At 37.8% G+C, this 24,096-nt stretch overlaps 2 protein-coding genes across 7 annotated transcripts in view; one reads left to right on the forward strand and one right to left on the reverse strand.

Annotated features, from left to right (window-relative positions):
* The window catches only part of Trim37 (tripartite motif containing 37), a 151,794-nt gene that overhangs the window by 126,298 nt on the left and 1,400 nt on the right, over positions 1 to 24,096 (forward strand). For 4 of the 6 annotated variants that reach the window (XM_033762938.1, XM_033762939.1, XM_010626705.3 and 1 more), the window contains one exon: positions 2,444 to 2,547. The exons of 1 other annotated variant lie outside the window; for it this stretch is intronic. In XM_033762938.1, the coding sequence (XP_033618829.1) occupies positions 2,444 to 2,543 (100 nt within the window). In that variant the 3' untranslated portion in view covers positions 2,544 to 2,547. Of the gene's footprint in view, positions 1 to 2,443; positions 2,548 to 4,938; positions 4,996 to 24,096 lie in introns of all 6 variants that reach the window. One more of the 6 variants, XR_780741.3, reaches the window with a different exon arrangement.
* The window catches only part of Rad51c (RAD51 paralog C), a 145,905-nt gene that overhangs the window by 2,069 nt on the left and 119,740 nt on the right, over positions 1 to 24,096 (reverse strand). The gene's annotated exons all lie outside the window — the stretch shown is intronic.

Raw genomic sequence — 24,096 nt, forward strand, 5'->3', positions numbered from 1 at the left:
TTCAACTCACAGCAATCTTCCTGCTTCAGCCTCCTGAGTACTAAGATCATAGGATTACTCTTTTAAAATGTGGCAAAAGTAATGCTCCATAACTTCTAAAATTTGGTCATAAGAGGGCACATGGCCCTGGGCTTCATCTTCCTTCCTTTCTCTCTCCTTCTAGAAGGTCCCTTTTGGAACCCAGCTATCATGTTGTGAGGAAGCCCATATGGAGAAACCACATGAACAGGTTCCTGTGGGTATGAGATAAGCTTGCCCCTCGGCTAACGTCCATCAACTGCTTGGCATGTACGTGCACACCAGCCTTCAGATGATGCCTAACCCTGGCCTGAGTCTTCCTTCAGCTAAGGCTCTAGTCTTCATGCAGCAGACAAGCTGACTGCTTTGCCCAGTCTGATTCCTGATCTAGAGAATCTATAACATAATAAATGACTGGGGCCAGGGATGAAGCTCAGTGGTACAGCAACTGTCTGGCAAATGCAAGGTCCTGAGTTCAATCCCTGGTATAAACAATTTTAAAAACACATAATAAATGATTATTTTATGCTACTAAGTTTTATGACAATCTGTTACACCATCACAGTAACTGAAAACTCAACATTTAAAACTCTGGTATAGGCCAGGGATTTAGCTCAGTGGCACCACGCCTGTCTCGCAAGCACAAGGTCCTGAGTTTGATCCCTGGTACTGCAAGTGAATAAATAAATAAGACCCTGGTATAGCTAGGCATGGTGGCAGCACTTGGAAGACTGAGACAGGAGGATCACTGCAAGTTCAAGGCCAGCCTAAACTACAAAGCAAGACCTGTCTGAAAAATACAAAACCAATCAGTCAATCTTGGTAGACTCTAAAGAACCTGTGAAGACTAAAAAGAAATGACAAGATAAAAAGGATTATAGGCACACACCTATAATCCCAGCACTACAAGGGAGGCAGGAGGATCATGAGTTTGAGAACACCCTGGGCTATATACTGAGTTCTAGGCTAGCCTGGATTACATAGTGAGGCCATGTTTCAAAAGGGGGGGAAAAGGGCAAGTAAAAGGAGAACAGAGTAGGCTATTTGGAGGGAATTGTCAATGATGTCAATCTGGCAGGGAGATCAAATAAGGGAAGTGAAAAAATGAATACTAAATCTAACAGTATGAAAACCATTGCTGAGTGCCAAGACAATTCTGTGGGGCAGAGAATCATCTTTTCTTTTCTCTCTCTTTCTTTCTTTCACCATCTTTTCAACAAGTAATGGTGGGACAATTGGATCTACATATGTAAAAGAATCAAGGTGGACCCTTCCCTTACACCATATAAAAAAAATTAACTCAAAATGTGTCATCTGAGGGCTGGGGGTATAGTTCAATGGTAGAACACTTGGCTAGCATGTGTAAAGCCTTAAGTGTGGTTCCCAGCATGGGATGTGGGGAGAACAAGTGATAACTTGTGGCTACGTGGAGAAATTGGAACCCTTCATATACTGCTAAGTAGAAATGTAAAATGATGTGGCTGCTTTGGCAGTTCTTTACAGTTTTAAACATAAAGTTACCATAAGGCCCAGCAGTTTCATTCATAGGTATATGTCCATGAAAAATAAAATACATCCATACAAAGACTTATACATGAATTCTTGGGAGGTAACTGTGCTTGACAGTCTTGTGCAAAGGCCCTGGGTTGAGTCCCCGGCACTGAAGAGACATAAACAATTTGTACTTGAATGTGCATGGAAGTGTTGCTCATATTAGCTAAAAAGTAGAAACAACCAAGTGTTTATCAACTGATGTTTGATAAATGAAGTATATTTACAATGGAATATTATTCAACCATACAAAGAAATATAGCACTATGTATGTGCTATAACATGGATGACTCTTGAAAACATTATGGTAAGTAAGAGAAGCCAAGACCATGTATTGTCAGATTCTATTCATATGAATGGCCCAGAATAGGCAAAACTACAGAGTATGGGTAGCTTAGGGGTGGCAGGCAGGAATGTGTCTTTGGAGAGAGGAAATTTTTCTAAAACAAATTATGATGAAGGTTGAACAACTGGTTCTATTAAAGCCATTGAAATGTACATTTTAAATGGGTTAGTCAGGAATCACTGAATTGAATTTAAATGCTCTGTCAAGAATTACTGAATAGGCCAGGTGTGGTGGTGCACGCCTGTAATCCCAGCACTGGGGAGGCTGAGGCAGGAGGATCGCTGTGAGTTTGAGACTAACCTGGGCTACACAGTGAGTTCCCGGGCAGTCTGAACTACACAGTGAGACCCTGTCTCAAAAAACAAAAAACAACAACAACAACAACAAAAATTACTGAATAGGAGAGGTAAATCAGACTAGAATGAATTGGTTAGTGGAAGGTATGGTGGTTTGCACAGGGGGAAACAGATGTGGAACAGTAACTGACAGAGACGTGGGGATAAGAAAAAATTGTTGTTTTCATTCCAGAACAGTCAAGAGTCTGACTATATATGAAATGAAACGATCCAACAGAGAAAGATTGCTAAATAATGTCAGAAAGAGGATGGCAAAGGAGCAAAGTTCTTGAGAAGGTAAGAAAGGATGAGATCCAGTCCACATGTCTCACCTTCCTGCCGCTGGGACAAATACCCAGCACCCACAATTTATTTTGGCTCACAGTCTCAGTCCATTTTTCAGCTGGATCCAAGGCAGAAACAGGATGGTAGGGGAAAAAGTACTCCACCCATGGCAGCCAGGAAGCAAAGAGGAAAAGAGGCAGCTGAGGACAAGAATATACCTTTCCACCTTACCCAGTGACCCGAACCAACCAGGCCCTGCCTCCGGCCAGTGCACTCAGTTGCGAACTCATCAGTGGGTGAATCCGCTGATGACTTCGGCACCCTATGATCCCCAATCACCTTTCACACATGTAGGGCTTTGGCAGGACATTTAATTTAATTTAATTTATTTTTCTTTTGGTACTGGGGATTGAACTCGGGCCCTTGTGCTTGCCAGGCAGGCAGCGGGAACCACTGAGCCAAATCCCGAGCCCTACAGGGAATTTCAGATAGAAATCAATAGTAGGTGAGGAAATACTGGCCTTTGACAGGATGAGGCACACGTCCTTTGTTGGAAAATGAAGAGGGAAAAAAAACCAACTGGTACGGATGCAGGTAAGTTTCTAGATGACTAGTCAGCAGGAAAAGAAGGGAATTCCAATTTAATGGCTTGATTCAGCAAATACTAAGGTCTGCTTTGTGCTAGGCACTGTTGTAATACTCAGGGTATTTTTTTAACAAAAAAGACAAAAACCCCTGTCCTTTTAGAGCTTACATTCTGAACAAGAGCTTCTCAGTGAAGTGTGAGGCTAGATTATTTCTTGAAGCTATTTCATGCGTCAGAATCACCTGCAGAGCTTCTTACACAGTTTCTCATTCAGCAGGCCTGAGTGGAGCCTGGAAATTTTCATTTCTCACAGATTTCTAGGCGATGCTTGTGGTGCTGGTCTGGGGACTACACACCAGCTAGGTGGTGGGGTTTCTAGAAAGCACATGGAGGAGCAGGAGGGCTGACAAAGTAGACGTGAAATAGTCATAACAGAGCAGGCCTGTCAGTGTAAGAGACTGACATCTGAGATAATTTTTAAACTAGTTTTTCTGATAGTGTGACTTTTCCATCTATGTTCCTATGCTAATACATGTGTACATAGGAAGAATCACCTTGTTCATTAAGATCTGGGTTTTGAAAGGCTATATTACAAAATAAAGGCAAGACCTAGGATTGAGTATCTTTTTAAGGGTGTGACTATATAATGCTGGACCATGGATTCTACACTGGCTAAGAAAGAAAGAACAGACTTAAGTTGTAAATCAGTGTAGTCTAAATATAATTAAAGAATAGTAGGTGGGAGTACTTCGGCAGAAAATCTAGAACAGAATGTTGTAGTCTGGGAGCAGGATACTTGTATATAAAATTGTGGAGCTGGTGTAATTTTTCATAAGGTCTAGGTGAGACCAACAAGGTAAGTGGTTTAGAAACATTCCAAGTCCCCAAGGGAGAAATAGAAAATTCTCTGTGTCATTCATTTTAAATTATAGGCTATGATCCTTGGTGGATAATGAATTGTGACCAACCTTTTATTATTATTATTATTATATTATTTTGGTATTGGGGATCGAACTTGGGTCCTTTTACTTTCAAGGAAGGTGGTGGCACCACTGAGCTAAATCCCCGGCCCTATGACCAACTTTTTTTATTTGCTTGTTTGTTTTATTTTTTTGTTTTTTTGGTACCAGGGATCAAACTCAGGTCCTTGTGCTTACAAGGCAGGCGGCAGAACCACTAAGCTAAATTCCCAGCCCGACCAACTTTTTTAAAAAAGGATGTAGAACAAGCTGCGTGAAATAGGGCCAAGTATTGTTCCAGATGTGTATGTGTGTGTGTGTGTGTGTGTGTGTGTGTAAATAAACTGTACATAGATGGGCGTGGTGGTGCACACCTACAATTCCAGCACTTAGGAGGCTGAGATACAAGGAATATTGTGAGTTCAAGATCAGCCTGGGCTACATAGCAAGACCCTGTCTCAAAAAAAAACCAAAAAAACAAAAATAAAGCACAAAAAAGATAAATAATCTGTATAATGAAACCTAATTATGGTGAAAAAATTTTATAAAATAAATTGATGTGACCATTTTAAAATCCATATAATTTACAAACAGTATTATCATTTTTGCTTTCATGCTATCTAGGTTAACTGAATTTTTCTGGATTAGTCAAAATTCTCCTTCACAGACCTAAACTCTTTGTGAGTCTTGTTCCTCTTTACTTTTCTGGCACGCTTTTACTCTGATTAACTGCACAGATTTCAAATATGTTACCTATGTGGACTTTTAGTATATAGGTCAGACACTTAATTGGCTCTTTTCTTTTTAAATTACATTAATAAATGATCTGACAACCTTTATTGTAATCTTGTTCCCTAGAGTTCCAAAAGAAAATGTCTTTTGTGTAATTAAACTCTGGATACAGGTTCACCAAAGGTAAGAAATGAAAACTTTAAGAGAATAAGGAAGGCAAGAACCATTAGTCTCATTAGTATGTCATTTACAGTACATTTTTAGTCACAGTTAATGTAATTTTTTACTTTTTGTCAGACAGAATGAAAATATTTTCAGTGAAGTAGGGAGGTGGATTAGCTGACTAATAGCTAGATATAAAACATCAAGCTAGATGCTTCTCCCACATCAGCTATTCCTACATGTCAGAAAGCTGTAACACTTAGCATGAAAAACTTTTTATGGTTTTGACTCTGAATTGAAAGTGATTATTTCTGAAAAATTAGAATTGCAAATATACTTTAAAGCATAGTCACATCAGAATATTTGATACCCCTCAAATAAAGGCTTATCATTAATGCTTGTCATTTTAGGAGAATTACCAAGAGTGACTAATGTGATAAGACGATAGAAAACTGCTTCTTATTTTTCTTAAAATTCTTGAAAGATCTTGAAACAGAACATTTTAAAGTCTGGCAAATAAAATAAGCATAGCAAATATCAGATGTGGGCCAATATACATGACAGTTTTGAGAACTAAGCTTAAAAATGTTACTGTATTGGGAACACTCCTGACATTCAATATGATTAAATTTTTTAAACTTTCGCAGTTTGTATCCTTTGGGTGGACTGGATGTTTTAAAGTCAAATTACAGCCAGATGTGGTGGTGTCATATGTCTGTAGTCTCAGCTACTCAGGAAACTAAGCCAGGAAAATCACAGGTTTAAGTCCTGCCTGAACAACAGTAAGACCTTGCCTCAAAAAAGTAAAGCAAACTGGGTATGGTGATACGTGCCTGTCATTCCAGCACTGGGGCCAACCTGAACTATGTAGTGAGATGCTCCCCCAAACAAAAAAAAACACAAAGGAAAAAAACCTCTCAAGACAAGTTAATCTTATCAAGTCTTTCAAATATCGTTCAAGAATAATGCATCGATATATACAGATAGGTAGACAGTTAATATATTTATGTAAAAACATATTTTGAAGTGCTTTCTAGTCAAGTAGATCCTGTTAAGAAAAGGAAATGGGTTTTCTTTTCTTTTTTTTCTTGTTTTTTTTTTGGTGCCGGAGATCCAACTCAGGACCTTTTGCTTGTAAGGCAGGAAGTGGAACCACTGAGCTAAATCCTCAGCAGGAAATGGATTTTCATACTCATCAATTTGTTGCTTTCTTATTTCTTTTAGGCAAAGTACAGATTTTCTATATTCATAGATAAAAATAAAATCCGTGTCTATTTTGTCTCTAAGTCATATATAAATTCTTTATATAAATACCTTTTGAGCAATGTTAAAAAAATCACTAATTAGGAGTCCATATAGTTTTACCTTTATGTTTCATCACATTAAGTAAAATAGTCCACTTTATTAAAGCTATTTATATCAATGAATACATGAATGCATATTTGAATTTCTGGGTGCTGATTTTTCAGTATTATATATTGTAAAGCAGAAATCCAGCCTCTATTAAAGTTTCATAAACAGAGCTCAGTAAACAAAGCACAGGGTCTTGCTTTAAGATAACAATAAATGTTCTTCAGCCATGCATCAAAAAACCCCACCAAACTAGGATTCGTGAATGTTCTGGTTGTTCTTTCCTGCTTTTCACATTAGCTAGCATCATTTTTATTTGCCAAATATTTATTTATCTGGGTAAGCCAATCTTGCTTCTTTAATTGTATTTTTTTTTTTTTTTTTTTTTTTTTTTTTTTTTTTTTTGAAACAGGGTCTCACTTTGTAGTTCAGGAGGTTGGCCTTGTTCTCAGTATATAGCCTATGCTGACCTTGAACTCCCAGTGATCTTCCTGCCTCTGCCTCCTCAATGCAAATATTACAGGGGTGCGCCACCATGCCCAACTTTCAATTATATTTCAAAAATAGGAGTTAGGAGTATCATTCAGTGATAGAGGGTGTACTTAATGTTGCAAAGGTCTTGGGTTGGATCCCCAACACCTCACACACCAAACAGCCAGAGCTCACAATTAATTAATTTATTTATATGGTACCAGAGATCGAATTCAGGACCTTGCACTTACAAGGCAGGCGGATGAACCACTGAGCTAAATTCCTGGCCCAGCTCACAACATTTTAAATGAAAGACTTCGAGGGAAAAAATGAGAACCAAGACCTGTCATGTAGAGGTACAAGATCCCAACAATGAATGTAACTGTACTGTATCCCTAAAATGTACCAATAAACTCAAAGCTGAAAAAAAAATGAAAGACTTCAAATTATAAATATATAGCTACATCCTAATGACTGTCAATAGTTCAGTACTTACCAATATTTATATAAATCATTTTAGTTTGTTGTAGTATCTGGGGCAGTATTTAAGGAAACAGATGTTAAATCATTATGGGAACTAAGTATCAGACTTAGGGCTAGAGCTGTAGCTGAGCAGTAGAGCAATGTGCTGGGGCCCAAGCTTCAATTTGTAGCACACACACACAGAATAGAAAATCAAAATCATATAGAAAAGCAAAATTTTATTACTAAGCATTTCTCATGCTCTACATTTCACAATGAAGCCAAATCATTGGAGAATTCTTAGCATTTCTTTTCCTGCAATGTTTGCAGGAGTTAATTATTACATGTGGGTCCTGGGTACCTAAAGATATGAAATACTATTTATACATAGATATCTGAGGCACTCAGAAATCACATTAACTTGTAAACATAATTTCTCCACTTTGGTTGCTACAGAGAGAGAGAGAAGGTGTAGCTCAGTAACACTTGCCCAATATACATAAGGCCATAGATTGATCCCAGCACAATTTTAAAAAAAGAAAAATAACTGTGGATCCTGAACATACATAGTTCACATCCTGACAGAGACCCAACTTACCATTTAATTGCTACTCAAATAACTCACTGAAGACAGGAGATATATCAGAATATAAGGAATTAGAATTAGATGTGTTCTAATTCTACCTGGGAAATTTCAGGAAAGATGCTTAAATTACTCAGGTTTTAGTTTCCTCAACTTGAAAATTAAGAACTGTCAATAAAATAACTGTAGGTCAGGGCTTTAGCTCAGTGGTGCCACCGCAAGTGGTGCCTCACAAGTGCAAGGTCCCGAGTTCGATCCCCACTACCATAAATAAATAAATAAATAAATAAATATGAAATAGGGGCCGGGGATTTAGCTCAGCGGTTCGGTGGCCTGCCTTGCAAGCGCAAGGACCCGAGTTCAATCCCCAGTACCCCCCAAAAAATAAATAAATATGAAATAGGGGCCGGGGATTTAGCTCAGCGGTTCGGTGGCCTGCCTTGCAAGCGCAAGGACCCGAGTTCAATCCCCAGTACCCCCCAAAAAATAAATAAATATGAAATAAAATAACTGTAAAGTCTCTGGCAGGCCTAAAATTCTGCTCCTATAGTTCTGTTACAAATAGGGTTAATTTCAAAGATGGGGCAAGAGCAATTTAAAAGTATAAATTAGCTGGGCACAGTGGCACACACTTATAGTCCCCACTACTTGGGAGGCTGAGGCAGAAGCATCATTTGAGCCAAGGAGTATGAGACCATGCTGGACAACATAATGAGATCTTGTCTCAGACACATGCACATGCACACACACATACACACCCCACACTTTAAGTCCAAACAAATGTTTTCATGTAGTGCAGTAGATAAGAAACAAATTCTATATATTCTTTCTGTAAGTAATGTAGGAATACTGTTTTATGCACTAGGTGTCATCTTAAAATTGAGTGTGTATCTAAATACAATCAATCTTTGTAGTGAAGCCATTAGGAAAGAATCTTTCAAATTTTGTATAGCTTATTTTATAAAGCTAGACAACTGTACTATGAGCTTCATATAAAATATCATTAACTTGTTATGAAGTTTTACATTTTATACTAGAAAGTACCATTTCCTATGTCTTATAAATATTTACAATAAATTTACAAGAGCTTTTTATTCCATTTCCACTCTATAGGCTGACATCAGTCCAATCAGTTAATATTTCCCATTAGAAAGGTGCTAGATTGCAGTTGACTAGGGAAGCTGCCTCTCTCTCAGCTCTGTATGTTATCTTGTTATAAAGCAAAAGCCACAATAAATAAATCAATTATTATAGCGTAAAAAATGTTTCATTTGTATCCATTTCCAATACCACGGATGGGTAAGTTCTGTCAGATGGACAGGATAGTATTTTAGAGCTTTTTCTAAGCAGACTTGCAATCGCTTCTCGGCCTTTTGGCTAAGATCAAGTGTCTAAGCAGACTTGTAAGTATCTTTCACATGCATAGTAAGACAATATACATTTTAAGACTGCAAACTGAATTCTTGTTATAAACCAAGGCAGGAAGCATTTTCATCACAATGCCAAACCTACACACACCACTGAAGACATTATTAGATAAATTAGAGGTTTAAAAGTACATCCTTCCCGACACTGGCAATGTGGGCGTCTGCAGGCACCCACAGCTGTGTTTCAGCAGTCGTGGCATAGCATTGTAAGGTAATAAAAATTCTTGAAGGTGGGAAATTTCCATCAATTAACTTTGAGAGAAGCCTCGTCTGGAGCAGCCTCATCTCAGCCCACATATTATGGTGCTGCCATCTACTCAGTCTGCCCTTGCTAGGAGGATAGCACAAAATGTTAATTTCTTCCCCCCACCCACCCGCCACAGTTAACCATGTGAATTCTAGATTTAAAATAACAGGTTAAGCTAAAAATAAAGAAGGCAAATCCTCCACCTGACTTAGTATTCTTTTTCTTAACGGACTAAATGGAGTTAAAATCAAAGCTGAATTTTCTCCCCTTTAAACTGTTTTCTTTGTGCAGCAACCTCTAGGAATGCCACCTGGAGGCAGCCGATTGTGATGCCCACGAAGCACAGATCCTTTCCAACGGTTTTTCTAAATCTGAACAATGCCTACCAAATGACTAGGTTCCTACAGCTCTGCATTCGGGGTTCTCAGGACAGAAATCCCATTCCTGCTGCAACTATCAGTATAATCTTAGCAATCACTTTTCCATACACCGACCAGGTTGACATTCGAGCAAAGCCAAACAGCCTCCTAGGTTTTCTGTGAATAGCCATCTAGATGTTACCGATTTATCAAAGATCAAACTAACACTAGTCTCACAAGATTGGGAGAAGAAGAGAGCTGAGCAGTAACTATCTGCCTTGCCATCCATCCTCCATAACCGGAAGGAACCAAATAGCAACAGTACTGAAACAGCTCGTCAGCGTCACCAGCGTGACCTTCCCACTGCTAAGTCCTTCATGCACCCTGGCAGCCCTTGCCCACTGGTGGTCCCTCTACCTCGAATCACTTTCTCCAGGTTTATGTCACATCACACTCCCACGTTACTCAAAGGATCTGTCTGATGCTTCTTCCTCTCATCTCTGAACTTACCATGCCATGTCTTTTCCTTCTTTCCTAGCCTTTATCAGTTTCTAACATACTATAGATGTTTCTTCCTATGTTTACTGCTCATTTTATGTCTCCTTGGCTCCTCTAACTGTTGTTTCTGATAGCAGGTGCTCAGTGGCCAGTACCCACATCAGTGCCTGGCACACAAGTGCTCAATAACTATTTGCTGAATGAACAAATTGCTTTTTGATTTATGTACATTTAAGTCTTTCCTGTCTAATTAGGATGAATGTTTCCTCTGATTAGAAAAATCATTTACAGAAGAGTATCCCATGAAATGTAAGCCATGAAACTTGGACTAGTATCAGTAAATGGCTGATAACTATTAGCAAACAGAAATTATGGTCATATTTATACATTTGTTGCCAACTCAAATAATTGCTTTATGCTGCACCCTCACATTAGGAATTTTAGTCCCTCTCACTAAAAGATAATGTACTTAAATTTCTAAAGTATGTATAGATTTTTAATAGGAACTCACCTTCACCCAATATTTTGAAATGACTGACAATTCTTAAGAAAGAAGGCCTGACTAAATACATAATTATCCTTTAAACCCAACTAGAAATAAAAGTCAATTTAGTAATTAGCTGGGCATGGTATCACACATTTGGAATCCCAAGTCTTGGGTGGCTAAGGCAGGAGGATTGTGAGTTTAAGGCCAACCTGGACCAGATAGGGAGAGCCTGTCTCAAGACAGCTATTGCCTTTTACCTGAAAAACAAATAGCTTGGCTAAATATAGAAATCTTGGAACACACTTTCTGTCCTTGAAGACTTTACATAATTTGCTCTACTGTCTTCTGGTACTGAACTTTTCTGAGAAGAGTTCTGAAGTCAATCTGAACCTTTCTCCCCTCATTTTTCAATTTTTGGAGTCCAATAACATTACTAGGTTGCTCTGGATATAATTGTTGTATATAAAAATTTCTGGACTCATGATGTGCTCACTCTATAGATTCAAATGTGTACTTGTTTCTGAAGTTTTCTTGAGAAATATCTTTAAATATTATATTCTAGAGGTTTATTCTGTTTTTGTTATTGTTTTATTTTTTGGTTTTGATACTAGGGATCAAACTGGGGCCCTTGCGCTTGCAAGGCAGGCTGCGGAACCACTGAGCCAAATCCCTAGCCCTTGAGTTTTATTCTTTACAAACAATTCTACATCCATATTCTACAATTAACATTGGCTATTTCTGAAAACAGTTCATTTTTATTTTATTCTACTTATTTTCTCTTAATTTCCCATGTCCCTCAGTGTTTTTCAGAGGAAGCACCTCAGAAATTCTCCTTTTGCACTTCCAATATGCCTTTTACTGGAAATTTTCTCTTCTATTTATCTCCTGAGTTCTGTTAACTGAGATTTTATCTTCTGCACAAAATCCTATTTGACTTATCTTTGCTTTGTGCTCTAGATTGTTTTTTAATTACTTAAGGCAATATATTTTATTAAAACCTTCATCCATTGTTTTTCATTATTCAGCAGTTTCTCAATTGCTCTTTTTATTTTTGTTTTGTTTTCAACTATTTTAGTGTAATAACTTTAAATAAATTCCTTACTTGTCCCTTTATATTAGTCATCTTTTCTTCCTCACCAGCTACTTCTAAGAGGTTTATGTGAGAGAGGGGCCAGAACCACACCAAGGGTTCTTCCTAGTTCACAATCAAGTTGAGTTGTATGAGAGACTAATTTTATTCTTTGCTTCTCCTAGCCAACAAACATTGGCAACTATAAAGCTGTTCATAATATGTGGTCTTTTTCCTCACAATGCCTTTTTTGTGCTGTTTTGTTTTTTGAGACTGGCCTCGAACTTGTAGGGAGTCTCCTGCCTTAGCCTCTTGAGTGTTGGATTACAGGCATGCACCACCACACCTGGCTACAATACCATTTGTAAAATATGATTTATTTTGAGTTCCTCATTCACCTCTTCTTCCTCATTCTCTTTGTTACTAAACTAAGAAGATTGTGCTGGTAGCCTCTAAATAGTTCCATATTGATTTTTGCCACTCAAGTCATAACACCTTACATGTGGACCTTACACTTGAGTGGTGTTCACTGCAGTTGGCAGAACTAGGCCTCCTGCCTCATCATTTCTTCAAACCCATTTGGCCTTTGTTCCCTCTGGCAGCCCTTACTTGATTTTGTGATTTGATGGTACAGGTATTTCTTACTCTTACGGAAGATGATAACACATTTGTTTTATTCCCCCATAATTTATTTTCTGGTGATTTCTGAGAGGGAAGCCAACCTTGTCATTGTTATTCAACTATTAAAAAACCAATAATGAGGTCTTTTTTTTAAAACTAGGGATTAAACTGCTTTTCAGAGAGACAATGATAATTATTCTTAAAATACAAAGACACTGGGTTAAGCATCTTGATTTTTAAGTGGAATAAATAAAATGATATTTTCTCAAAGCAGTGCATATTCAGTGAATTGAGTCCAATATATTCAACTATGAAGCACAAAAAATAAGATAAATCAGGCACAGTAGCATATTCCTGCAGTCCCAGCAGTCTAGGAGCCTGAGGCAAGATGGTGGAAAAAGTCAAGCCCAGCCTGGGTAATTTAGCAACTTAATAAAACCCTGTCTCAAAATAAAAAGTAAAAAAAGGACTGAGGATGTAACTCAGTAGCAAGGCCCTGGATTTAATTCCTAGAATCACTCAAACAAAGTGATTCCAGAAGAATTATTGATAGTTCAGTAATTCTGAACTGATTCCATGCTATTAATTTATTCTGTGATCTTCTAGTATAGGGATGGATCCCCAGTCCCATGGCCACTTCCTTGGTCAGTTAGAAACCAGGCTGCACAGCAGGAGGTGACTGGTGGGTGAGGGAGCAAAGCTTCACCTGCATTAACAGCTGCTCCCCCACTCCTGCTACCACCTGAGCTCTGCCTCCTGTCCTATCAGCAGCTGCCTTAGATTCTCATGCGAGTATGAACACTACTGAGAAGTTCAGCATGTTAGGGATCTAGGTTACATGGTCCTTGTTATTGTTTGTGTCTAGATGTTCCTCCAAAGTCTCATGCAATCATAGGTGGGGCTTTTTCAGAGATGGCTGAATCTAGAGTGTGTGATTGATTCACAGTGCAATGCTAGGATTAAGGGTGGGTAATTACTAAATCATCCACTAATTGGTTTGGCACCACCCTTATCCTAGCAGCCTGGATAGAATGTAAGAGGAAGAAAAAAGCTGCTAAGGCTCCTTGTTCACTTTGCTACCTTCTGTCTGCCATGAACTGTTCCTCCTCTGCAATGCCCTTCTGCTATGCCACCCTGTTAGAGCCAGCTGATGATGAACTAAAACTTCTACAAACTGTGAGCCAAATAAACCTTTCCCCCTTTAACTTGTGAGTGTCGGGTATTTTGTCCCAGCAATGAGAAAAATAACTATGACTGTTCTGATGAGACTAATGCCTGATGGTCTGAGGTAGAACTGAGGCAGTGATGCTAGCACTGGGGAATGCAATTATTATGCATTGCAAACATATACTAATAAAAAATCTCACCCCCACACTCTCACCACACCCAGGCCCCATCCTACCAGTGGAAAAATTGGTCCATGAAACCCATCTCTGGTGCAAGGTTGGAGACTGCTACCAGTCATTATGTCCTCAGATACTTCTGTGAGACTTTCAATTTTTGTACTGCATGGAATTTAGAGATTTTACTCAAGTACAAATTTATAACTGAGTGATACTGAGAGGTAACAGCAAATCAACCAGAATTTATGAAGTATTTATGATTACCTTCCATTTCCCTTCCTGCCCTCTAAATTACTCAAGTAAGCCTAAGGAAGACTAATTCCAAGCAGTCTGTAGCAGATTGAGGATTCCTTCTTTCTAGTCTGTACAACATATGTACAAAACCAAGTGCACTCATCACAATTTAAATAAATTTTCCTACTTTACTTTAATCACACTTATAGAAATTCCAACAAAACGTATTTCAAATAGTCAAGTCTTACAAATTGTGATAGAACCTCAAATAAATTCTCAGAAGTAAAAGATTTTCTGAAAATAATGGCATTTTATCCCATTTTGAAGACTTCTCAAAGCTAACAAAAATTTAAAGAATAAGTTGATATCAAACAAGCTTAACTTTCCAATGATGTATATAAAACAAAATAACATGATAACATAAAGAAACCCAGTAATGTTTTATAAAACTTACATCCCACCAGAAACATAATATGCAAGTGAATTAACTTTCAGAGGTTATTTTGCATCTCTTCAGAAACTTGCTTCTCTTCATGTAGCAAATAAGTAAGGAGTTGCTTTTAAGGCTACCAGATTTTTCCCCCTTCTTGGTATTCTATTATGAAAATTTTCAAATGTACAGAAGTTGAAAGAAAAAAATTTACAGTGACTATTCATATATATCACTTAGATCTTGCCACTAATATTTTGCTATCCATCTACCCACTGATCAATCTATTAGTATCTTAGTTTCCTACATATTACAGATGTCAGTACACTTCCTAATACTTCTATATGCATATCATTACCTAGAATTCAGTATTTGTCTACAAATTTAGTAAAATTTACATATAATAAAATTATAAATCTTGTATGTACAGTTTTACAGATTTTGATAAAAGTATGTACCTCTGTAACTCAAGCCCCTATCAAGATGTAGGACATCCATACACCACCCACAAAGGCCTCACACTTCTTTCCAGTCAATCCTCACCCCCATCTCCCACTGTTGTCATTTTGTTCCACTATAGATTAGTGTGTCCTTTTCTGAACTTGATTTAAATATATTCGTGTTTTTGTTTTGGTACTGGGGATCAAACTTAGGACCTTGCACTTGCGAGGCAGTTGGCAGCACCACTGAGCCAAATCCCTAGCCTTAACTTGATCTAAAGAGACTCATATGGAATATAGTCTATGTAAGGCTCCTTTCATTCAGCAAAATGTTTTTGAGATCTACTTGTGTTATTTTGTAATAGTTGGTTCCTTTTCATTGCTGGGTTGTTTTCCATTTCATTAATATACTGCAGATTATTTATTCTCCTCTTGGTTGTTTTTTTGTTTGTTTGTTTGTTTTGTACTGGGGACTGAACTCAGAACCTTATGCTTTCAAGGCAGGCACAGTGTCGCTGAGTTAAATCTCCAGCACTATTCTCCTATTGATAGGCAGGTAGGCTGTATCCAGTGTTTTTTTTTTCTTGCTAGGATGAATATTCCTGTGTGACTCATTTTGCAGACATGTTTTTGTTTCTCTTGGGTGAACACGTAGATGTGGAACTGCTGGGTCACAGAGTCAATGTATCTTTTATTTCGGAAGATACTCAAAAAGAAAAAAGAAACTGCCAGGACTTTTCCCAGAATGACTGAGCTATTTGTATATGCCCACTGATCATGTATGTATAGATTTCTGGCTGTTTCTCCTCTTTCTCAGTATTTGGTACTGTCACTTTAGCAATTCTGGTTCATATATACGAATAAGTAATGATCTAAATTTGTTGCAGAATCTTTAAGAATTGAGAAGGTTAGGGCTGTAGCTCAGTGGTAGGGCACTCGTCTAGAATACATGAGGCCCTGGGTTCACTCCCTAGCATGTAGGCGAATGCACACACACATGCACACACAAAACTGAGATAAGGAAATTAGTAGTAGTAATAATAATAAATATAATAAAAATTTTTTGGTACTGGGGATCAAACTCGGGACCTTGCACTTGCAAGGTAGGCAGCGGAGCTAAATCTCCAGCCCAATAATTTCTTTCATAACATCAAATAGTCCTGGGGCTGGGTGTATAGCTCAATGGTAGAGAGACTACCTAGCATGTTCAAAGCTCTGAGCTCAATCCCCAACACTGAAAAAACAAAATAAACAAAAATCAAGCCAGATGTGGTGGCACACACTTGTAATTCCAGTATTCTGGAAGCCAGAAATAAGAGGATTGCAAGTTTGAGCCCAGACTGGGCAATTTAACAGCTTAGTGAAACATTGTCTCAAAATATAAAAGAGCTGGGGATGTAACTCAGTGCTAAAATGTTGGGCTCAATCCTAGTACTATACACACGTACATACCAAAATAAAGTCAGGTAGTTTTGATTCTGAATGGTACATTTTTCCATAAAAAATTTTTAAATTTATTTTTGAGGACCAGGCTTGAACTCAGGAGTACTCTGCCACTAAGCTATATCCTCTGCCCGCTCCCCCTCCCCCTTTTCTTTTTTTTACTGTGAAGCAAGGTCTGGCTAAATTACTCAGACTGGCCTCAAACTTGACATCTTCCTGCCTCAGCCCCCTAAGAAGCTGGGATTACAGGCATGTGCCACCACACCCAACTGTGAGAAACTTTGTTTCTGATTGGACCAGGAATTTAGCTCAGTGGTTCCACTGCCTGCCTTGCAAGCACAAGGACCGGAGTTCGATTCCCAGTACCAAAAAAAAAGAAAAGAAAAAGAAACTTTGTTCCTGATTGTACTTTTCAGACATATCAATACTACTTTAAAAATAAAATTGCAAAGTGCTGAGTTCAATCCCCCATACTGGTAAAAAAAAAAAAATTGGGAAAAAAAAAAAAAAAAAAAGTAAGAAATAAAATCACTGTGAAGTTATGGTCGCTTTTAAAACCTATATTTAATGGTCATGGTTAAATAAATTTGATATTTCTAAGTAGGCAGGAAAATAAATGTCATCTATTAATATCAGTATAGAGTAATCTTAATAATACCATGAGAATTAGTTATCTAATAATCTTGGACTAAAAGCAGAAATAGTTACATATAGATTGTGAATAGGTGCTAAAGTAATGTAGAATAAGAGCTACCAAAACAAATTTCTATCTGGGCATGGTGATGCATGCCTGTAATCCCAGCATTCATGAGTCTGAGGCAGAAGGATCACTGTGAGTTTGAGGCCAGCATGGGCTACACAATGAGTTCAAGATTACCTTGGAATATAGCAAGACCCTGTCTCAAAAAACAAGCCAAAGAAAAATGCAAAAACAAAACAAATTTCTTCTGGTGGTTGTACTGGAGGAATATATGGTCTAAACAAAGAAAATGTTAATTGATGGTACTTAGCAATAGTAATACGTACCAACAAATATCTATTACAAATCTATTACACTATTTAACTAGTAAGTTCATTATTAAAGGATTTGTGCATAAGTAAAGGAAGTTTCTAGAGACAACTGAAACCGAAATGTATGTAGAACTGGTTCCACTAAAAGATGTACTGTTTTCATCAGCATAGCTTTACAAAGATATTATACTTATCATGACCTTTAAATATTTTTGTACAAACAGGCTGTTCTTTCCACAAAGAACATGTTAAGTCAATGGAAGAAGCCCCAATACACCTTTAAGAATTGTGACTTAACTTCCTATAGCACAGCAAATACTATATATGAGTTTAAAAATAACTTGGGCCTACAAGTATTAACATATGTTAAGGGCTGATCTGTGATTTATATGTTCTGTCCTAAACTCCAGTGCCTCAGAATGTATTTGAAGATAGGAAGCATATAAGTTAAAATGAGATCATTACTATGGCTTGAATATGATTGGTCATGCCCTCCCCACTAATGGCTTTGGTGTAGGGAACTTGGTCTCCAGGGCAGTGGTATTAGAAGATGGTTTGGCCTGGCATGGTGGCGCATGCCTGTAATCCCAGCACTCGGGAGGCTGAGGCAGGAGGATCGCTGTGAGTTTGAGACCAGCCTGGGCTACACAGTTCCTGTTCAGTCTCAACTACACAGTGAGACCCTGTCTAAAAAACAAACAAACAAACAAAAAACAAAAACAGAAGACGGTCTGGACCTATAAGAGGAGGGCCCTCGTGGGAGATCCTTAGGTCACTGATGCCAGGCTTTGCTTTTTGAGACAGGGCCTCTCTATGTAGCTGAGGCTGGCCTTGAACTTGCAGTGATCCTGTCTCAGCCTCCCAGTTTTTAGGGTTACAGACAAGTACACCTTGCCCAGTTAACCTTCACTAATTTTAATGGTAGCTCTAGTAGGAAATTAGTATGAAAGTAGGAACTTACACACACACACACACACACACACACACACACACACAAGCTCTGACCTAGGACTCAAGAGAACGTATCTTTTAATCATACTTGTGCTTCAATTTATCCAATTTATGAAGCATGGAAATTATACTACTTTCACCATTCCTGTCCAATATTTATGTATCTGTGTTCCTAATTTTGAATCTCAGTTGTTTATCATCAAACTATAAAATTGTTGTTCAAAGTATAACCTTGATGAATGAGATACACACATGACAGACTTTCTAAAGATAGAGGGAAAAATGGTACATAATCTCAAACCAAGATATGAACTGACTGGAGTCGACACATATAATAAAGGCACCTGATATATCTATTTTAGGAAACTGAGAATGGTAAAGAAATTGTAATCCAAATACTTCAGTGAAAGACCTTGTTATCTTTTGCAAAAGGCCAAGAGACAGAAGATGCTGTTTAGCTAAGTTTAAAAGTATAAAAATAAATTTATTTGAAAGTAGGGCCAGAGATTTAGCTCAGTGGTTCCACTATCTGCCTTGCAAGTGCAAGGACCCGAGTTTGATCAAAAAAAGAAAATGAAAGCAAAATTTATTACAAGTTCATTTGTTCTGACAAATCTCAATAAGTTAAAAAAACTGTGAGTTAAAAACAGTCTATATAATCAATTTTAGTTAACATCATTTTAAATCTAGTTTTTTTTGTAATTTGTTTTAAATTATACATTATTTTATATATAACTTGAATTTATACCCTTTATTTATAATCAAATCAACCAGATACATTTTTTTTAGTTAATGCAAACATATTACATGTGAAGTTATAGATAATGTTGCCATATAAAAGGTAATTTAAAAAATAATCTCCTGGGTCAGGTATTTAGCTCAGTGGCACTGTGCCTGCTTTGAAGTACAAAGTCCTGAGTTTGACTCCTCCTGCCCCAAAAAATCATCTAAAATCTCAAGCTAGTCTTTAATCAATTAGAAATAGCAAAATTCACATACAAAATAATCTGGTATCATAACACAATTAATTAGTTGTGGTTTCTAAAGATATTATTCATCTATGCTTCTTTAACGTACATACACACACATTTTAAATTATCCATATAGCAAACAAAGACCAAAAAATATAAAAAGGTACTCTGTCTTCCTCTTTTAGTCCCCTTCACCAGAGACATCCAATAAATAAATATGAATACCTTTAGATTGACAGAGATTACTTAAATACGTAATATTAACCTGTACATCACAGAGGAAGGAAAAGAATATAAAGAAATTTATTCTCTCATATACTATTGATAAGAATGTAAATTAATGAAATTACTTAAAAGAGAAATTATATAGATCTAATATTTCTTTCTTTCTTTTTTTTTTTTGGTAGTGGGGATTGAACTTGGGTCCTTGCACTTGTGAGGCAGGTGGTGGCACCACTGAGCTAAATCCCCGGCCCTAGATCTAATATTTCATACTCCTTTCAACACAGCATTAGAAATTTATCCTATTTATATACCTATAAAAGCACTTTCAGATATATTTAAAGATGTTCACAATAGCAAAAATATAGAAATAATCTAAATGTCTTCAATAGGGCACTGGTTAAATATAATGAAATACAATTTAGTCATTAAAAATAAGATTAACCAGGCATGGTAGTGCATGCCTATAGTCCCAGCACTTGGGAAGCTGAGACAGGAGCAAGTTTGAGACCAGCATGAGCTATATAATGAGCTCAAGGCCAACCTAGACAACAGAGTGAGACACGACTCAACAACAACAACAAAAACCCAAACAAATAATAACTACAACAATGATAATAATGTTAGAAGGTATGATAGTCTGTATCTGTAATCCTAGCTACTTGGGAGGCTAAACCAGGAGATTCACACATTTGAATCCAGCCTGGACAATTTAGTGAGACTATTAAAAAACTTTTTTTTCCAGTACTAGAGGTTAAACCCAGGTTCACATTTTTTTTTTTTTTTTTTTTTTGAGACAGTCCCCACAGGAAGCCAATCTCTTCCAGGTAATCCCTTCTACCATAGTCTCATCTCTGGTAAGCTTTACACCTCCCTTAAACTGATCTAGACTTCCATCACTCCTCACTCAACCCTCTCACTGCACTCTCTGGGACTCAGGATATGTCAGCAGCAAATCTTGTCTTCACCTCCTTGCCTGAGCACTTCCTTCCTGTTAGCTCCATACCTTAGCTGAGACTGGATTCCTTGAAGATACCATTTTTCTGGAGCCCTCTCAGGCAGTGCCAAGATGAGGTAGTTACTCCTTGCCACCACTCACAGACCAATGTCCCTCCTTTCTCCCTAAAAGCCCTTTGAAACTCATTCTAAATAATTCACACGTACAATTAGTCTTCAGTCACCCTCCAAACATTCGGCCTCATTTCCTAAATATTCTGACATCTTCTTTCCTGGCAACCCCTCCATCACAATTCTGACAGGTTTGGTTATTTCAGTATCTACAGATGATCCTTTCAACTCTCAGACATCTCAGTTTCTTGACCTCCTCACCTCCAGTGATCTAGTCCTCCTCCACCCTGCTATGCCATCTCCCGGACTATGTCATTACTAACAACTAAACCACCTCCATCACCTCCATTTCAGGCATCCTACTCTTCTCCCACCAACTCTTAGCTTTCCAGTCCAGTCTCTGTAGCACACAGGCTTCAGCAACTCTAATGCCACCAGGCCCTTCACTCCATTTTTCCTACAGTCTTCACCATCCTCCTTCCTTGGCCTATCATTTTAACCAGTCCCTTGTTTGAACTCTCAAATCTCTTATCCCTTTATCCTGTGCCAAACTCACTTTGTAAAATATTGGTTCAACTCTCTCCTCACTCAAACTAGTAATGATCAGGCCTGCATACTTCCTCAAAGAACAAGATAAATGATACCTGGCCTAATGAAGTCTAAATAGACATCAGTCATCCCAGTGGATTACCAAGACCTCTTGACATATCATTTCCTAGAAAATCTTTGTTCTTTCCATGTATACTTGTTATGTGACTTGTTTCCCCCCACTGGATCACTATTACCTAAGCAACTATACTTGTAACCTTATTGGTTCTTCATAGCCTTAACCCATGTGGGTTTTGCTCTATAAAACTTCACCTCAAAAGTAGGGTCCTTGGGTACCCCTCCTGCCTCTCAGGAGCTATCCTCTCAATAAACATTTCCTACTTTCAACCTTCATTGTTCCTAGAATTCATTCTTTGATTTTAGAGAACACAAACTCAGTCTTTAGGATATCTAACAGGCTGGAAATTAAAATATCTCCCTTATATCATTTGGAGGTCCTATTTCATCTCCTATATTATCCCTGAATCATATTGGAGGTCCCACTGAGATAAGAAATAATTGAAGAAGAATCTTCTTTTGTTTTGTGGATTGTGACTCACTTAGGTAATCAAAAATTGTAAGCCTTGAATTTTTATGCCTTCTTTTATTAAAATGATGGTAAATTTAAGTTGAGAACATGGAAAGATCATGCTATTTCTTTGATGAGACATTTTATTTTTTGCAGGCAAGGTCTTATATTACTATTTTATATATGCTGCATTTAGATTCTTCTGACCTATTTCTTGATTTGACTGTGGTTTGCTGTCTTCTCTTTGATATTGCTAAGAAAAAGGTATGTTAGAGGGCCCCCTAGTGGCCTTTGATGCTAACTACAAGGTAAATTTAGAAAGCTGTAAAATGGGTCTTTCAAAAATGAAATTAGTTTATATTTAGGAAATACACGTGCCTATTAATAAATCACAGAACTCCACCTGTTAGTTAAAAGGCAATAGGCTGGCAGCTATTCTTACAACTTGGGGGACAGGTTTCACTGGGACAAACTGGTCCATTCCTTCTCTGCACTCTAGAGAAAATGTTGAGCCTGTTCTGCCTCAATTTCCTTTCTGGTAAGGTGGCAGTCTCAGCTCTTGAGATTTCCCATTCTTGCCTTTCCAGTCTGAGAATGATGACTCATGGGCAAGTTGCCTCAATAACTCACTCTGAGCATGAGAAGAAAAGACTTTCTTTTTGTAAATCTCATTTCTGATCTTTCCCTGACACTTTGTACTTCCTTTTTTGGAGGCATGAAAGATTAGAGAGGTAAACTGTGAAGTGTCCCAACCTTTCCCTCCTATCCAATAACTAAGAACCTTAAAATTGTGTCTGTAGAAAATGAGTGTTAATTCCAAAGACAGATAAATCATCTCAGATAAAAAGTTCAGGCTTTTATCTGTCCCTTTATAAAGTGCTAAAACAGTGTTTACTCTGACAGCCAGTAAATACCTTTAGGGTAGCTGCCACAATTTAAAGTACACGATAAGTTTCCCCAGCACCTTCTGGCCAATCTCCATTGAAGCCAATGGAGTTGACCAGATAGGCAGCTGGATTTCTTTCTGGAGACAAATCCCTGCTTGCGTGGAACTAATGGAAACTACGAGGACAACTGATGGGTCATGGCCGGGGATACTCTTGGTGGATACTCAAGGGTTCCTCAGTAGAACCTGGGTCCTGACAGCCCAACTGGCTAACTAGCAGAAAAACCTACATTTATCTATCTACCTGCATGCCTCAGTGAGGTGAAAGGTAACTAAGTAATCTTCAGAGCGGCCTGAGTTGATGCTGCTAGAACCCTTTCTTAAACCTTCATTAAGATTTGAGCTACAGGTGTGGACTTTTCTCTCTCTGCTAGTAGGATAGATGCCCATGGGACTAGGCACAAATAGAAACAATAACTCTAAATGTCCTGACAAATCTTCACTAGGACAAAGGTCTAAATTACGAACACCTCCTAAGGTTTTTTTTTTTTTAGTCCAAGTCACTGAGAGTTAACTTTAGAACTCCTTATCATTAGACTTCACTTCCCCACAGGAGGTCTCAGGCTGAGGCATCTTGCAATAACTGTTTGCCCTTACCAGAGGAGAATAGCTATGAAAAAAACCAATTTATGCTTGTGTTCTACATATGCTAAGTAGGAGTGAAAAAAGGGATTTTTAGCCAGTCTTTCTCTTCATGAGTATGTAGGAAACTGATAAACGTGCCTTTGCTAACATGTGAATTGTGGTTGCTAGGCAATGGGTATATGTTTTAATCTTTAAGTCTCATGAGTGTGTTGCAGATATAGAAACATAGAATTTTTAAAAAGGATTTTAAATTAATCTTACCCTCAGCTTGCTGCTGAAGAAGATTGCTTAGGTGATTAGATAGATAACATAAATGCTTCAGGGACTATTTTTTTTTTTTTTTTTTTTTTTTTTTTTTTTTGCCTTAGGCCCAGGGCAAAATTCCTGAGCTATTATCTTGACTTTATCTATCTCTGGAGGTGCTCTTTTACAGTCTGAAAAAAAATGCTCTAATTTGCCCATTGATCTATTTCCCTCACTCTCTTTTTTAAAGAATTGTGAAACAGTGCTTTAGATCTCTTGATTAGTCTATGGCCATACCATCCTGAACTAGCCTGATCTTGGAAGCTAAGCAGGGCTGGGCCTGGTTAGTACTTGGATGGGAGATCTCTTGATTATTGGTTTTGCTAGCAATACTTCCTTCTTTAAATGATTGTTACAGCTAAAATCAATTGTAACTTGTACTTTTTAAATACTTCCTAGAGGGCTGGGGATTTAGCTTAGTAGTGCTGCTGCCCGTCTCAGAAAGGGAAGGTCCCAAGTTCAATCCCCAGTACAAAAAAAAAAA

The sequence above is a fragment of the Fukomys damarensis genome, unplaced genomic scaffold (genome assembly GCF_012274545.1).
Source record: "Fukomys damarensis isolate Sample0158 unplaced genomic scaffold, DMR_v1.0_HiC HiC_scaffold_13, whole genome shotgun sequence".
Classification (NCBI taxonomy): Eukaryota; Metazoa; Chordata; class Mammalia; order Rodentia; family Bathyergidae; genus Fukomys; species Fukomys damarensis.